At 44.9% G+C, this 15,835-nt stretch overlaps 2 protein-coding genes across 16 annotated transcripts in view; one reads left to right on the plus strand and one right to left on the minus strand.

Annotated features, from left to right (window-relative positions):
- Positions 1-15,835, plus strand: part of Rps10l6 (ribosomal protein S10-like 6) — a 489,065-nt gene that overhangs the window by 435,627 nt on the left and 37,603 nt on the right. The gene's annotated exons all lie outside the window — the stretch shown is intronic.
- The window catches only part of Fermt2 (FERM domain containing kindlin 2), a 95,393-nt gene that overhangs the window by 61,052 nt on the left and 18,506 nt on the right, over positions 1-15,835 (minus strand). For 6 of the 15 annotated variants that reach the window (XM_039093097.2, XM_063274092.1, XM_063274088.1 and 3 more), the window contains exons 1-2: positions 7,879-8,006; positions 7,208-7,373 (exon numbers count right to left, since the gene is read on the minus strand). In XM_039093097.2, the coding sequence (XP_038949025.1) occupies positions 7,208-7,364 (157 nt within the window). In that variant the 5' untranslated portion in view covers positions 7,365-7,373; positions 7,879-8,006. 15 annotated transcript variants of the gene reach the window in all.

The raw sequence follows: 15,835 nt of genomic DNA on the forward strand, positions 1-15,835 counted from the left end.
TGCACAATATTTACTTCACTCCAGGCATTACTACTCTTTACTACTCTTATTTGGGTGAAATTATTAAGTATCCTTTACCCCTAACTGAGGGTCTAGCTCAGGGTCAGAGAGTTCTTGCTCAATTAGCATCTGTGAGGCCATGGTTTTGAGTATTAGTATCGAAAACAAGCAAGAAATCCAAATACATTAGCTTTTTCCCCTCAAAGTCTTTTCATGAGTTTCTAACCAGCCTCATGTTTTGATGTGCCAAGAAATAATCTTACCTCACTCCTTTATTATAAATGAATATAAAACACCTGCTCTTATAAAACAGATTAAGTAGGGAATTAAATTACCACTGGCTATAAATTTCTCAAATCTCTGAAATACCATCATCCACTTACCGGTCAGCTGCATTTCAGAAATCTCAGGAAAATAGTGGTTAAATAGCTCTTTGTTACATTAGAGGCAGGTATGTGTTTCAGAGTTAAGGGAGGGGGTGGGAACGCGTGGTAATCCAAGCTAAACTCCTTTTGGGGCGTACAATTCTGCACTCCCAAATAGGAAACAGTATTCTCCACTGTTCTTTGGACACCTTCCTCCTCTGCAGTGCACAGCCGGACATGGTCAATGCTGACAAAGCGTCGTCTCTGTACTTGTATAGCACGAAGAGTTTATATAAAGCACCTGTGTCCGTAACTCAGGTCTCAACAAAACCTGTGAAAGGGTCTTTTCAATTTACTACAACTATCCCTGAGCATGTCCGTCTGTGTGCTCTCAGAGCATGCGTGTGCTGGAGGTGTGCACATGTGCATGTGTGAAGGTCAGAGGGTAGCTTATAAGAGTCAGCTCTCTCCTTCACCATCTAAGTCCTGTGGGCTGGACTCACATGTCAGGCCTGGCAGCAGGTCTTTACCTGTTGGGCTAAGGCCCTCTATACTTTTTGACACAGGGTCTCATGGAGCCCAAACTGGCCTCAAACTCACTATGTAGTAACTCTGGCCTTGACTACAGCTTTCCAGGTCCACATGATGACTTCTGTGTAAGTTAAGACCCCACCTTGGAAGGCTGGATTGGTTGTTCAAGGATCGCACAAACCAGGAAGAAGCAAGAGGGGTCAGAGGTGCAATTAGATCTGCTGGCAGACAGACAACACGTTCTTATCCTTACTGACTGGAGAGTATCCATTAGTACCTAAAGCAATATGAGGTCAGCTGACATTAGGGACAATCTACAGTCAATGTCTGAGAATGTTAATGTAGCTCTGTGCAAGGTGCACATCTCTAACTCTTATACTTGGGAAGTCAGGGCAAGAGGATCATCTACGTCCAGGAATTCCACGCCAGCCTGAGCAAAATAAGGAGGCCCCATCACGAAAATAATGTTAAAATAAAAACGTTCCCAACAGTCCAAGTAATCTTACACTGAATTTAAAGATACAGTCTATGAAAGAGAACTTACAAAAATATCAGGTACCACGTTGATAATTTTGCTTTGAAAGGCCAAGAGATGTTTTATCAAGGACTGTTTCCCAGTGTAGCTATGAGGTCTGGAAAAAGACACTTATCTTACACGTATCTTACTTGCATACTCCTTGAACTCTACACTTAGACATTCTGCACAATAAAGGAGTAAGAGGCCAGTCTGGCTGTCACCAACATTGAGACAACTGTAAAATCTGAATGTATTTGAATGTGTGCATATTTATAGAAAACGACAGTGTTCGGTCAATAGGAAATTCCCTGGAGGTGATAAAAATGTATTGCAACTGTCTAAGAGAGAAACCTTCATTTTTAGGCAGTCTGGGTTTGAGTATTTAAGGGCAAAAGGTCACGATGGCAACAACTTGCTCAACCAGCCCTAAGAGCTGTGCTTTCCAACAGTGAGATCGAACGACAAAGTGATACGGCCTTCTGTAAATAACTGAATAAAGAAAAAGGTAGCCTTTGCCTTAAAAATAAGTTAGCTCTAGTTGTAATCAGACTTTTTCTTTCTTTTTTGTAGAAAATTGGGACATAAAACTTGGCAGAGGGAAATATGAACAGCAAAGCCTACCCACCCCCCTTTAATCCCAGCACTCAGGAAGGCAAAGACAGGAAGATTTCCCTGAGTAGATCAGGCCAGTATGGTATACCTAGTGGCAGCCTATCCCCCACCCTCCTTTTTTAAAAGGGAACAAATACCATATACCTCCAAAATAGTTCATACTTACTCTGAATTTATAAAAAGCATAGTAAATTTTATATTGTCCTCTATTCTTAAGGAACTTAAAGTGTGTGTGTGTGTGTGTGTGTGTGTGTGTGTACGTAAATCATCTTGTTTTGGGGGTGAGCATGCCGCAGTCCATGTGCAAAGGTCAAAGAACAACTCAGAAGAGTTCCTCCTTAAACCACCCTCCGGAGTCCCAGGAACTGGACTCTGGTTGTGGTTTTTCAAGCTTGGTAGCAGGTGTTTTAACTACCACGCACCCTCTCTCTTGCTCAAAGAACTTCTAAGATTTTAGGAAACAGATAAAGTTCAACAGTGAATGCCTATGGATTCAGTCACAGTACGGAAACACTTAGGCAGCTTGCTATCAGGTTTAACTAGGACTCGACTCACTTCAGTTGATTGGCCAGCTGCTCTTCCAGAGACTTAAAAACATGACTTATAACACAGTTCAGCTGGAGTCAGTGACACATTATCCACAAAGTCACTTGTGAGACTTCAAAGGAGGAAAGAGGATTTCCCAGCATGGACACCATTCTACAAAACAAGTAAGTCCTTCTCCCTCAGGGAGGCATATGCATGAAAAGGGAGAGAGAGCTGTACAGTTCTCTCTGTACAGCTTCTCTGCTTCTCTCCTGTGTGCATCTGTCAGCCTCTCACTTAGTGTTGAAGGTGACAAAGGTCCTAATGTGTAGCACCATCATCGGGCTCTTGACTCAAACCTTGCTTTTAGAGTTCCTGGAGTTCAAACCTGGCTGTTTGCACTTCCGGGAGGTACAATAAATGCTTAAAAATCACAGTGAGTGGTGTGTGAATACCTTTCACAATATCTTAGTTTAGTTTAGATCATACATGCTAACTTCAAAACCTAACTGGATCCTCACTCCTCCCCCCCATCCTTGCCCCCCCACCCCCGTTTTGAGACCAGGTCTCATTCTGTAGACTTGGCCAACCTGGAACTTACTCAAAGACCCATTTGCCTGTGCCATTCCAAGTGCTGGGTGTGCAGTACCAGGCAGGGCAATTTTCAGATTTTAAGTCGGCTCCACTCATTTCTTCTTTATCGTAACTGAATCCCACGACTTCCCTTTAAATCTGTATCATGGGGATGTGATTTAACTTCAGACTCAGAGCTGGAAGAAATCGGTCATAGGCGGTGGATCCCTCCCTCTCTCCCAGCTCACAGAGCTAGCTGCTGAAACTTCCATTCATTAAGCTCCGCACTATCACGCATTCCTTACTCACCACTGAAAGTGAGTATTTCTAGAGAGACGCAAACCGAGTTGTTAGAAAGTCATCTAAAAGTGACTCTAAAACTTAGTGGACAAAAGCTCAGAGTACCTAGAGAAAAAGGAAAAACCAAACAGAACACCAATTAAGCATCCCCTTTGGTACCCAGAATCCTCAATGCTGATGAATCCCTGACTCTCACAGGTCTAATTGCTTTCCAGTGATCTCCAGAGGCATCCCAGCCAATTAAGCTTTCTTTTACAATTTATTTTTAGATATAATTGTTTTAAATTGTATCTTTTTTCATCTTATTTTTACAATCCTTATCCTTGATATAAGTTTTTTCTCTTAAAAACAAACAGACAAACAAGAAAACCTCAAAAACAACAACAACAAAAACTATACACACCAGACATGCTATGCATGGATCCCAGTATTTTCAGGGCCAGCCTGAGCTACATAGTGAGTTCCAGGCCAGCTCAGGATACATGAGATGCTGCTTCAAAACAAAACTAACACATGTTCAATGCATGGCATATACGTGTATGAAATTATCCTTATAGAACAGTACCATTTATACCCAAGTTAAAAGAAAATTAAACTACACACATCTAAATTTTCTTTTTTTTTTAACTTATTTGTTTTTGGGTTTTTTGAAACTGAATTTTTCTCTGTAGCTTGGTTGTCCTGGAATTTGCTCTGTAGACCAGACTGGCCTCAAACTCAAGAGATCCACCTGTCTCTGCTTCCTGGATGCTGGGATTAAAAGTATGTGCCACCACAGTGGCCGTTAACATTTTATTTTAATAAAAAAGACTATAGTAATATTTAAAGCCCTTATTTAAAGTGTTCTATATAGCATTTAAAGAAGGATAAAAAAAAAGCAGTTCTTCACATACATGGAGATGTACAATAATGAGACTGTCTACGATCAGCCTACACAGGCCAATCATAAAAGTTTCATCAAGCTATAAACCCCCAAAGCCCATTATCGCATTCACGGCATATACTTCTTGTTTTCTTTTAATGTCTAAAGCAGAATGACGAATGTGGTCCATGCTAAGACGTAAGAGTCTTTTCAGAGGTTGGGAATTAAAGTAATAAATCTGAGAATCAGGTTTAGATAACTACATTCCCTGGAATGCAAGTGTTCTTCAGAAAAGACTGAAACCAACTACAAGGATAACCGCTGACACACACCAAGAAAGCATCATCAATGCTCCCGACTTGGTCTGCTCCAGGAGGGACACCAGCTGTACAGTAAAACCTGCTGTACACAATGGCTGCTCCCTTCACTGCTCACCTGCATCTCTGAGGACCTAATGACAGCAAAGGTACCCCCTTTCCAGAGCTTCCACAACTCAAGGCATGAAAGGGAGGGTCAACCTGGGGTCTATTAACTCCAGGGAATCATGGGGTGCCGTGAATTGTAAAGCCTTTGCTAATCATCTACCCTCCAGTGAGGCTGACAGGGTCATCATACACAGTTAAGGCTGCCTGCAGTATACTGCCACTAACCGTTCCATGGCCCCGTAAGCCTGCTTCTGCTACATGCCCAGTACAGCTGTGCAATCTGAAGACACCAGACACCGTACCATCTCATCCCTAAAAAGACCTCCACCTCTTACCTAGACTCCTGTAGGCTGCTTTGATCTAGTCAGCCACTGTTGGCAAGAGTCATCGAGTTGGTCTTTTAATACCTTTGCTGATAACACGCAGGGCTTCAGAAGGCAGCCCATCCCAATGTTAAGACAAACCCGAAAAACTGCAAAAATTCCTTTCTAATTTGCCTGGTCTGATTTGTGGACATTTTAAATGGTATCCCACTCTTGTGTACTTGTCAAAAGTCTGCAATGCCTCCCCCATTTGGAACTTAGAACTCGAGAGAACTGGTCCAACTGAGGACAGGTACAAAATTCCTACACACAGAGGCATCCCTGTGTCCCCCTCGTTCCATGTAATTAATTAACATCGGCATGATTAAGATAGTTACTCAGAAGTATCAATCCTGTCTACAGACAGCTCATCCCCCAACAATTCTATTTATAATTGTGATTTCATAACACAGTCAGTCAAAGTGATGTAAATATAGTAGAAATCATTATTTATTCATTAAAGCCTGGCTTTTTGAGAATTCCAACTCGTCTAAGTCACCTTTGACAGATCTTTTATTGCATTACTTAAAAAAAAAAAAAAATTACCGTGTAGAGCTGGGCATGGGGAGGGCACCCCTTTAAATGCCACAACTCAGAAGCAGAGCAGGCTGGTCTACACGGCGGGTTCAAAGCCAGCCAGAGCTACATAGTGAGACTATAGTCTCGGATAACAAAACCAAAAAATTAACCAATCAAATAATTAAAAACGGCAATGTATCAGCAAGGTCCACTAATCACATATAAGGCACTCTGATACAAACTACCGGGTCCTTGTCAAACAGGAACCATATTGGGTAGTTTTCATCCCCAAGTGGAACTGGACAAAAAAGGTTGGTAAGTATTTTGCCAACAGTGATTAACTTGAATCACATTAAAAAAAAAAAAAAAAAAAAAAAAAAAAGCAGTGAACCGACAGTTACTTGGTTGGTGGCTCTTTCTGGGCTGTCTCTGGCATCGACAACGGACAGTACTGGGAGGACCCTGCTACTGAGAGGCGGTACAACGAGCTCCTCTTTAGACCTCCAATAATTAAATTCCCTGCAGGGGCATTAAGTAGATTCACCTAATAAATGAAATCAGCCTAATTCCCAAATTGTATCAGGCTATTTCATTTAAGTTTATATGGTAAATAGGCAGTTCCCCTTCCTCCTTGATAAGAAATATATTTTCTGAGAGACGAATATTCCTTACTTTTCCAGGATGGCCTGAAGCATGAATACTGATTAAAACCAACTAACCCCGCCAAAAAGACATCCCCACACAAAACACCTTATCACTTCATTATCCCACAGCAGCAAGCACTTTGCAGGTCTGAAAGCTGTTCCTCAGATAAAAGCTCTCCCGATAAAATCATCATCTTATCTAGTCCGGTCCTTCTGCCAGGTGAAAACGGTTTGCCTTATCACAAAATGGGTAGTGCCATTTTCTCAAATATCCTGGGTGACAGCCCTGGCTTACAATCGAGGCAGAATCAATCCAGTATCCATGTGTACTCAAATAAATACTGTCAACTTCAACTCAGTTTAGTGTCTGCTTGAAAAGAAAAAAAAAAAGAAAAAAAGAACCACCAAAAAAACGAAGTTCTTTCATTGGCTTCTTAATGCTCGAAATAGCTCACTTCCAACTCAGAATACAGATACCAAGTTTGTGAAGCACTGCCCCACCCCTCGCAAGAGCTCAGAGTGGAACATTTCAGGGCACTCCATCACGTAGTACAGCTACAGAAACTTCATACCGACCGACGCCAGTGCACACTCTCCCCAATAAACAGCGTCATCCACACCCAGGTTCAATGAGGGTATGAGGCGTTAACACCTACAGACCCGTAATACCACATTCACAACTTTCACCTGCATACTCTCCTCCTCGTTGCTTTCAACAAGTCGTCCCGGGAATCCGCAGTTAACTATTTAGTAGGCTCGAATCACTACCTTATGTAAAAATCAAAATAACAAACAGGACGCGGAGGGGAGCGAGTCTATGCGCCCCGATAGCAACAAATTTCGCATTTTAAGCGCAGCACACGCCGGGTGCTAGGATCTCCCAATCCCACCCCTCCCCCCGCCGTCTTTCCTCCCCACCCCCTCCTCTCATTCTGGGAAGTCTTCATTGGAGGCATCAGGGGTGCTACTCACCGAGTTTTTCCACCAACTTCAGCATCACCCCTCCGATGTGCACCTCCCCGGTCACTCTGAGGGTGACATCACGGTTCAGGTCGGTGACATGGACGCTCAGTTCCCACGTCCCGTCCGCGTAGCAGCCATCTGGCATCCTTATCCCGTCCAGAGCCATGGCTCCTTCCTGCGAGCGCGGAGGAAATGGCTCTCGTCAGCGTCACTCCCCCAAAGGAAGACAAACCCCACCGAGTCCACGGCGCCGGCCGCAGCAAGGGAGAAGGCGGAGGAGCCGCGGCTAAGCGCGCACCCCCGAGGGCCCGGTTGCGGGCGCCTCGGCACCCAGACCGCGGCCTCCGCCCGCCGCACCCGCCTAGCGGACTCGGGCGCCTTCACCTGCCGCCGCTGCGCCCGGCCCGCTCCGCGCCTCCCCACCCGGCCCGGGTGACCGCGCTGCGCTGGCCCGCGCTCCGCTCCGCTCCGCCGCGTCCTCCCCGCGCTCTGTTCTCCCGCTGCGCCCCTCACCGTGCTCCTCCCGCCCGGCTCCCGCGGCAACAGGCGAGGCCGGCGGCGCCCGCGTCGCTGCTTCTGAGGGAAGCGAAGGCTCCCGCTGCGGCTAATGGAGTCCCGGCGCCGCGGCCCCCGCCCCACCCCCTCTCCCCGCCCCGGCCCCGGCCCCCGCCCCGCAGTACCGCCCGCAGCCGGCCTCCGCCCCCTCCTCTCCGGCTCTCCTCCCGCCGCGCTCCCGCGGGGGCCGCGCGCGCTCTGGTGGGGCCCGGGCGGCGCGCGCCTCGGGGGAGCGCCGCGGGGGGAGGCGGCGGCCGCAATCTCGGCCCTGCGGAGCGCTGCCCTTTTATGGAAATGAAGGACCAGGCGCAGGGATGGAATCCAACATCCGGGCTCTCGGCTGCGGAGCTGGGGAGGGGGGCGGGGGCGCGCGCGGGGCCGAGGCGGCGCCTGCAGCGGGGTCCCGGGTTCGTGCGTGAGAAGCAGCCTCGCCAAGTTCCCAGACCCCGGGACCTGTGCGTGGAACCCGGGCGCGAAGGCACCGCGCCGGGGAGCTAGGGAGAGAAGTTGGGATGCAGAAACTTTACGATGTCTGCCTTGAACATCCCACAAGAGTAGGAGAAAGGACAGAGGAGCGATGAGCCACAAAAGTTGCCTGGCAAGCAGGGTCCCCCTCCAATCCGCAGCTCCTGCGGGACCCCGAGAGATGGCGAGCATTACAAATCCCTCGGACACAAATGCCTGCCAGACCCAAGAGGGTGGCCCATGCGCTCCTGCTGGAAAAGGGGGACCACCCCCCACCCCCTCCCCGGGCAGTGGCTTACCCGAGACCGCTTCTCCACCCTCGCCAACTGTTTGCGCGTATTTGGGACTTTTCCTCCACAACTTAGAGGACTCAGTGTTCTGGTTGCACGCACATTCTCTTCCTCACCCTCCGACACACCTCGAAGACATTTAAGTAGCTCTGAACCGGTGTTCAGAGGACAGAACTTTTACCTGTTATAGACTTTGACTAGTGATAGAGAACGATCTCCGACAGCCCACTTCCACGTTCCCTTTAACTATTACACTCTGTTGAAAGGAACTGTTCAGAATCAGCAAGTCAGGGAGAGTCAGATAAGACACTGTAAAAGATCCAGGCTTTTAAAAAGTGTCTTGGACTTCTTGAACTGCCCTACACGCTTCAAAGGGGAAATCTACCGCGCAAACAACCCTTTGTTCATCCATACAACATCGAAAGAAAAAGCACAGTCGCCAGAAAGGAGTGGACACCCGTAAGGGAGTGAAAGCAGAAAAACTTAGTCAAATGCCAGAGGTTTGGGAGTGGAAAAAAAAGGGAAACCACTCATCTAACGCTAGCTAGTCATCATGGAGAAACTGATGCCTCTCTCTAAGCTTGCCTCTCTCCAGTTATTTCTACTTGTAGACGTTTGTGAGTGGTTTACTTAGAAACAGTGTTGTTCAGGGTGGAAACGGCGTTGATGAAATTATGTTGTTGGAAAAATATAGGAGAATGTTTTTTAATAATGTAGAGAATTAGTTGCGTGGGTAAAAGATAAAAAACAAAACAAAACAAAAAAACAAACAAACAAAACACTTTACAAACCAGGCGTAGTGGTGCATGCCTTTAATCCCAGCGCTCGGAAGACAGAGGCTGGCAGATCTTTCTGAGTTCAAAGCTAGCCAGGCCTACATAGTGAGTTCCAGGACAACCTGGACTATTAGAGAGACTCTGTCTCCAAAAAGCAAACAAACAAAGATCTGTAGAAAACCCCGTACGTGCCACTGTAAAATCAAGAACCCAACCATTTTTAAATATTTAGATTTTAAAAAAGATTAGGAGGAAAGTCCCCAAATGTTAATTATTTGGTGTTGTGGTCTTGAGGGGTTTTCTTTTGATTGGTTGGTTTTAGTCTTTCTTTTTCTAACCACCTCAAAACCTGCCACATCCTGGACTTTTCTGGCTACTGAGAACTGTATTCACTGCCGCAATCCTTCTCTGTGTGATGGACAGACTGGCCACAGCAGCTACCAGATTCGTGGGCAGGATTTGCATTTTTTTTCTGTGTGTGTGTGTGTGTGTGTGTGTGTGTGTGTGTGTGTGTGTGTGTGGTGTGTGTTGGCATCTTCAAAGTTAACTATACATTTGTGTTATCTATACATTTACAAATAGGTTGACACAAAACATATAGAGAACATATTGGTACCAATTAAAAAGTATCAAACAATCAGGGGCCTATCCCATGGGGAAATCTCTTTATTAAAGAAATCCCTTCGTGAAATGTTTACGCATGTTCGTTGCCCACTGCATCTGTTTGTTTCCTCCCCTTATCTCCAAAGGATCTGTGGCGATGTAAAAGGACGCGTAAGGTAGGAGGTAGCAGACATTAGAAGTGGCTGGAAACAAGAACAAGATGTGTATGTGTTTGAGGCTTAGGAGGATGGGGTAGGTACTTGAAATGAGGAATGAGGTCCCAGAATTATTCCTAATGACCTGCCCGTGTGTTCCAGTAAGCCCAGAGTCTCTCTAACATGCCTTAGCACCAAAAATATCCATGTCCTTTCTGAATATTCCTTCTCCTCAGACAAACTTGTTGAAGCCAAGTGTGGTACTGAGCACTGGGAGGCAGGGACCCTTGGTGAAATACCGCTGGAAGAATGACTAGGGTGGGTGCAGCCTGTTCTTTCAGGCCTTGGCTTTGAGTATTTCAAGCTGTTGCTGCTTTGAAGATTAAAGAGAAGCCAAAACTCAAACCTTTGAAACCAGGATATTTTCCCCCTTCTAGTTCATCAAGTGAGACCTTCAAGTGCATTTCTTAAATATTTGCTTCTACCTAATGTTTTCTAATGTATTTAAATGTAGGCTCTTATCTGAACCCCCGCCCCAGAACCTCTAAGACAACTCAATACTTGTGGGACTTACATCATGCCGAAAAGGAGCCGAGAACTCCAGTGTTTGGAAGAGCAGCTCCAGCTTTGAAAGCAGCAATACCCATATAAGGTACCAAGCACTGGGCTTAGACTTAGACCAAATGATACCTCACAGATCTGTCACCAGATCCAGCCCCGGGCTTGGTAATCCTCAGGTTGACTTCAGCTCTTTCTCTGGACCTGCTTATGATGTACTTTAAAAGTTATTTTAAAAGATTAATACAAACCACAATCGTGGGGTTTAAAGGAGAGAGGTTTCAGGCATGAATATGTAAGATGGGGGCTTGAATTTTAAATGAAGCCAGCATGATGAACTCTAATGAATTATTTCTATCGAATACTAGGTAAGCAGATTGCCAGGGATGAAAAGCTACCAAGAAGACAGAAATCAAGGAAAATAGGGTGGGAAGAAGGTTACATAGCCACAGTTTTGTTATAAGTGTCTAGGCTCTGTGAGGTGGGAGAGGAGGTGGGGAGTCAGGGGAACATAAAAGACCAGGAAGCTATGGAGCAAAGAAAAACATATAAGCTTGCACAGCGGAACAAATGAAGGGCTCTGTGGTAACCATGCCAAGAAATAGGCAGCCCTAGCATTTACTGTTTTAAGGGGGTTTTGTTGTTGTTTTTATTTTTTAAAGATAATCACAGCAGGCAGGTCTCTGAGTAGGCCAGCCAGGTCTACAGAGTGAGTTTCAGGCAGTCACGGCTACACAGAGAAATCCTGTCTCCAAAAACCAAAAAAGAAAGAAAGAAGGGAAGGAAGGAAGGAAGGAAGGAAGGAAGGAAGGAAGGAAGGAAGGAAGGAAGAGTTTTAGTATTTGAGCATCAGAATAGGTCTTGAGTATCAGAATAGGTCATAGACTTTGACAAAAATATCCAAAGTTCACATACACTTATGACAGCATGATTGTAATTGTATGGTTAGCAGTATTGGGCACTGAAATACTCAGGCAGATGGGAAGCATATCACAGTCTGTCAAGGTAGCAGGCTTATATTTAATACATCAGAAAGATTATGCAAGAATGAAGACAGACCCATACCTCTCACTATACACAAGAAGTTAACTAAACGGAAATGGACCGTAGACTTGAAATTTAAGTTCCAAAACCATAACGTCAAACTGTAACATTCTTAGAGGAAACCCAACACTAGCCCTCCAAAGCGTTGGATAAGGCAGCAGCTGGTTGGGTTAAGACATAAAAGGGTAAGTCACAAAGGAAATTAGGTGAATTGGGTTTTATCACAATGCAAGGGAGAGCTTGGTATAAGTCAACGGCAGATCACTTGCTTAGCACAGGTTATTACCAGCACCTGAATGGCAGCCATCTGCAACTCTGGTTCTGGGGAATCCAATAATACCCTCTTCTGACCTCTGCGGGCACCAGGCACACATGGTGAACAGATACAGATGCAGGTACATAAAATAACTTTTTTTAAAGTAGGGAATGAACTTTATAAAAATATTTACAAATAATGCATTAAGGAATTTTATCTAGAATACACAGAAACCTGTCACAATAATATGAGATAAGTAGATCATCATCATTATTGTTTATTATTATTATTATTATTATTATTATTATTATTATTATTATTTTTAGACAGGATCTCATTGTGTAGGCTTGGCTGACCTGGAGCTCTCTATGTAGACCAGGTTGGCCTTGAATTCACAGAGCTCTACCAGCCTCCTGAGTGCATGTGCCCCCACCCCTGGAAAGAGATAAATAGTTTTTAATGAGCAAGGGATACCGATAAACAGGAGATACATGAATGGCCATAAATATCTAAGAAGAGGCTTAGTGTCATCAGGGAGACGTAAAGCAGAGCTAAAAGAAGTTGATACTTCCTACCTACTACAGTAATTACAATGTAAGAAGATGGCAATAGGACAGTTGATACCTCATACCTACTACAGTAATTACAATGTAAGAAGATGGCAATAGGACAGTTGATACCTCATACCTACTACAGTAATTACAATGTAAAATGATGGCACTAGGACTCTCAGGCTAGCATCTGGAAATATCAGGCTAGCATCTGGAAATATCACAAAACCTTTGTTTGTGTGTATAGCATTTGACAATGTTTAGATAGCATTCTTTGATCATCTTTGTCCTTCTCTTATATTTTTGGTTGTGAGCCTAGCCTTTAACGGCTGAGCCATCTCTCCAGCCCCATCTTTGTCCTTCTCGTATCTCCCCCAACTACCTCTGAAATTCCTCCTTTCTAACGTGCCCCCCTTCTACTCTCTTACTGAGTTTAAGAAGAGCTGTTGGAATTCATACTGGTGTGGGAATTATTTATTGGCGCATGGGCAATTTACCAGTAGCTACATCCTGAAGAAAAATGAGTCTCCCTCCCCAGGAACGTTTACTTGGCAATAGTTCCTCAGCTGATGGTCCGTCCATTCCCCAAAGATTGTTGATGGGATGTTGATGGCTCAATCTTTTTTTCTTTTTCAAGGTGTATTTATTTATTTTATGTATGCGAGTACACGGTTGTTCTCTTCAGACAGAACAGAAGGGGGCATCGAATCCCATTACAGATGGTTGTGAGCCACCATGTGGTTGCTGGGAATTGAACTCAGGACCTCTGGAAGAACAAATCAGTGCTCTTCACCACTGAGCCATCTCTCCAGTGCCTGATGGCTCTACCTTATTCGGGCCTCTGCAGGTAAGCACAACTACTGTCATCACGAGGGGTTCACAGGACTACCCTTCCCCCCTGCTCTCTACAGAAACTGCTGTTCATACATATTGCTGAAGTGAATACCAATGGCCAGTTGCTTTGAAACAACTTGGCAATGCCTCAAAAAGTTAAAGTGGGTTTGTGGTAAGCCATCCACCAAATTCCTAAGTTGAAACCCTAGCCTCCAAAGTAGTAGTACTGAAGTGAGGGGGCCACAAGGGCTCCCTTTGATTAGATCGTTGGCTCTTATACATGTACAAAGCTAGAATGCACCATCTGCGAAATAAAAGGGGTTCTTACCAAACAGAAATGGACTTCCCAGCATCCAGAAACTCTCTTATTTATAAGGTGCCTCATTCTGGTACTTTGTAGTCCAAGTATGCGAAGACACATATAAGCCAGAAAGTCTACTCTTGGATATATAACAAAATAGTTAATATATAAAAGTGAGTCTACCATAGCTGCGGTGCCATAGCTTAGCATCAGTGTGCTTGCCTTTTTATTTCCTGAGCTCTACATTCAATCCTGAGCACTGTGAACAAATGTTGTGGGGGAAGGGGGAGCAAAACCTCAAAAACCCTAAAAACCTTGTATGTGAATGCTCATAATGTCTAAAAGATGAAAATAACCTGAATGTCTTACAAATAATGAGTCTATATACAAAATACGGTATATCCAGGCAATGGCATATTTTAGATGTTTTTATTAGTACTTATTAGTTATAGACGATAATGGATTGACATTCTTGTGCACGTATACAATGTAATTTGGTTGTATTCATACATATATGTTACTCCCTCTTGACCCTTAAACTTTGGACACTCCTTTATCCACCCAGCTTATGCATTCTCAACTTCTGTATTTCCATGGCTGTGTGACCCAATGAGTTCACAGATTCATTTATAGGAGCATGGGTTAGGGGTTGTTTGTGGGATGGTGGGCAACTCACCAGTAGCTACTCTTCAGAAGAAATTCTTACTCTTCCTCCTCCTCCTCCTCTTCTTCCTCCTCCTCTTCCTCCTCCTCTTCTTCCTCCTCTTCCTCTTCTTCCTCTTCTTCCTCTCTCCCTCCCTGCCCCTCTCTCCTATCTGTTAACTTGTATTATAAATCTTCCATGATGGGACGCTGCCACCTGGCCCATGCAAAGGAATATGATTCAACCTAAGTGGAAAAGAAAAAAAGGCAACAAACAACTTAACCCTTTGCCTGCCGTATCTGAGACCCTGGGATTGAGCCCTGTTATCTATTACATATGGAATGTCTCCTGTGGGCTCATATGTTTAAATACTTGATCCCTGGCTGGTAGCATTGTTTTGAGAGGTTGTGGAACTTTGGGGTTCTAGTGTCCAGCTGGTTAATGTAAGCCATGAAGGCGGACCTCCAAACACGCTGCCCCAGCCTGTTTTCATCTCTCTCTCTCTCTGCTTTCTAGTCCACACACAACTGCACCGATCACTGTTCCCCACTACGTGACGGCCACCAAGACTCCCCCGACTCCCAAATTCCGATCAAAATTATTCCTTTCCGGTGATGGAGAGATGGCCCAGTGTGGACTGGCCTTCGAGAGGACCGGCATTCAATTCCCAGTGCCCACATGGAGGTCCACAAGTATCTGTAAGTCTAATTCTGGAGGATCTGATGTCCTCTTCTGACCTTCTCCGGCACCATGTTTGTGGTGTGCACAGACACACATGCAGGCAAAACACCTATACACATCAAATTAAAACAAAAGAGCTGAGGAAGACTCAGTCCTCTTTTGAATTGTTTCCGTCAGGTACTTTGGTCACACTGCCATGAAGGTAACTAATATAATCCTGGTCATTGCACATACACATGGAACACTGATACACGCTACTCTGAAATCATACGGAGCTAAGGAAAGCAGATACACACAGAAGACTGCTACATGGTTCATATGGAATATCGAGAATAGGGGCCAACCGCAGAGACCCGCAGCCTCAGTGACTATCAGGATAAGCATGAGGTGTACAGAGAGTGGTGTACACCAGTGCCCACCATCCTTGTATGTAGCCCTGGTTGTCCCAGAACTCACAGTAATCCAATGTCTCCCAAGCGCTGGGATTAAAGACCTGCATCCCCACACTAGCCACAGTTCATGTGCGACGACTGGGAGTTAAATGTGATGTCTGTACACGTTTGTGACGGTGCTATAATGCCATGTCCTACTGACTAGTACTCTTCAAAAGAGTAAAAATGTAAATGTTAGTTTTATTTTACTAGAGTTATTGTTTTTCAAACGGAGAAAATAAAGAAACCCAAAAGGCTAAATTGTGAGGCAAAGATACATTTTGAGGGCAGGAATAGTGAAGACCCAGAATGTTATTTTGTCTTTTTTTTTTTCCCCGCCTGGAGCTGAGGACCGAACCCAGGGCCTTGCGCTTGCTAGGCAAGCGCTCTACCACTGAGCTAAATCCCCAACCCCATGAAGACCCAGAATGAAGGCCAGTCAGCTACAGGTCATCTTGTGGAGACCTGAAGCACTGCGCAGAGCTAACCCTGTC

This window comes from Rattus norvegicus, chromosome 15, assembly GCF_036323735.1.
Source record: "Rattus norvegicus strain BN/NHsdMcwi chromosome 15, GRCr8, whole genome shotgun sequence".
In the NCBI taxonomy this organism is placed as follows: Eukaryota; Metazoa; Chordata; class Mammalia; order Rodentia; family Muridae; genus Rattus; species Rattus norvegicus.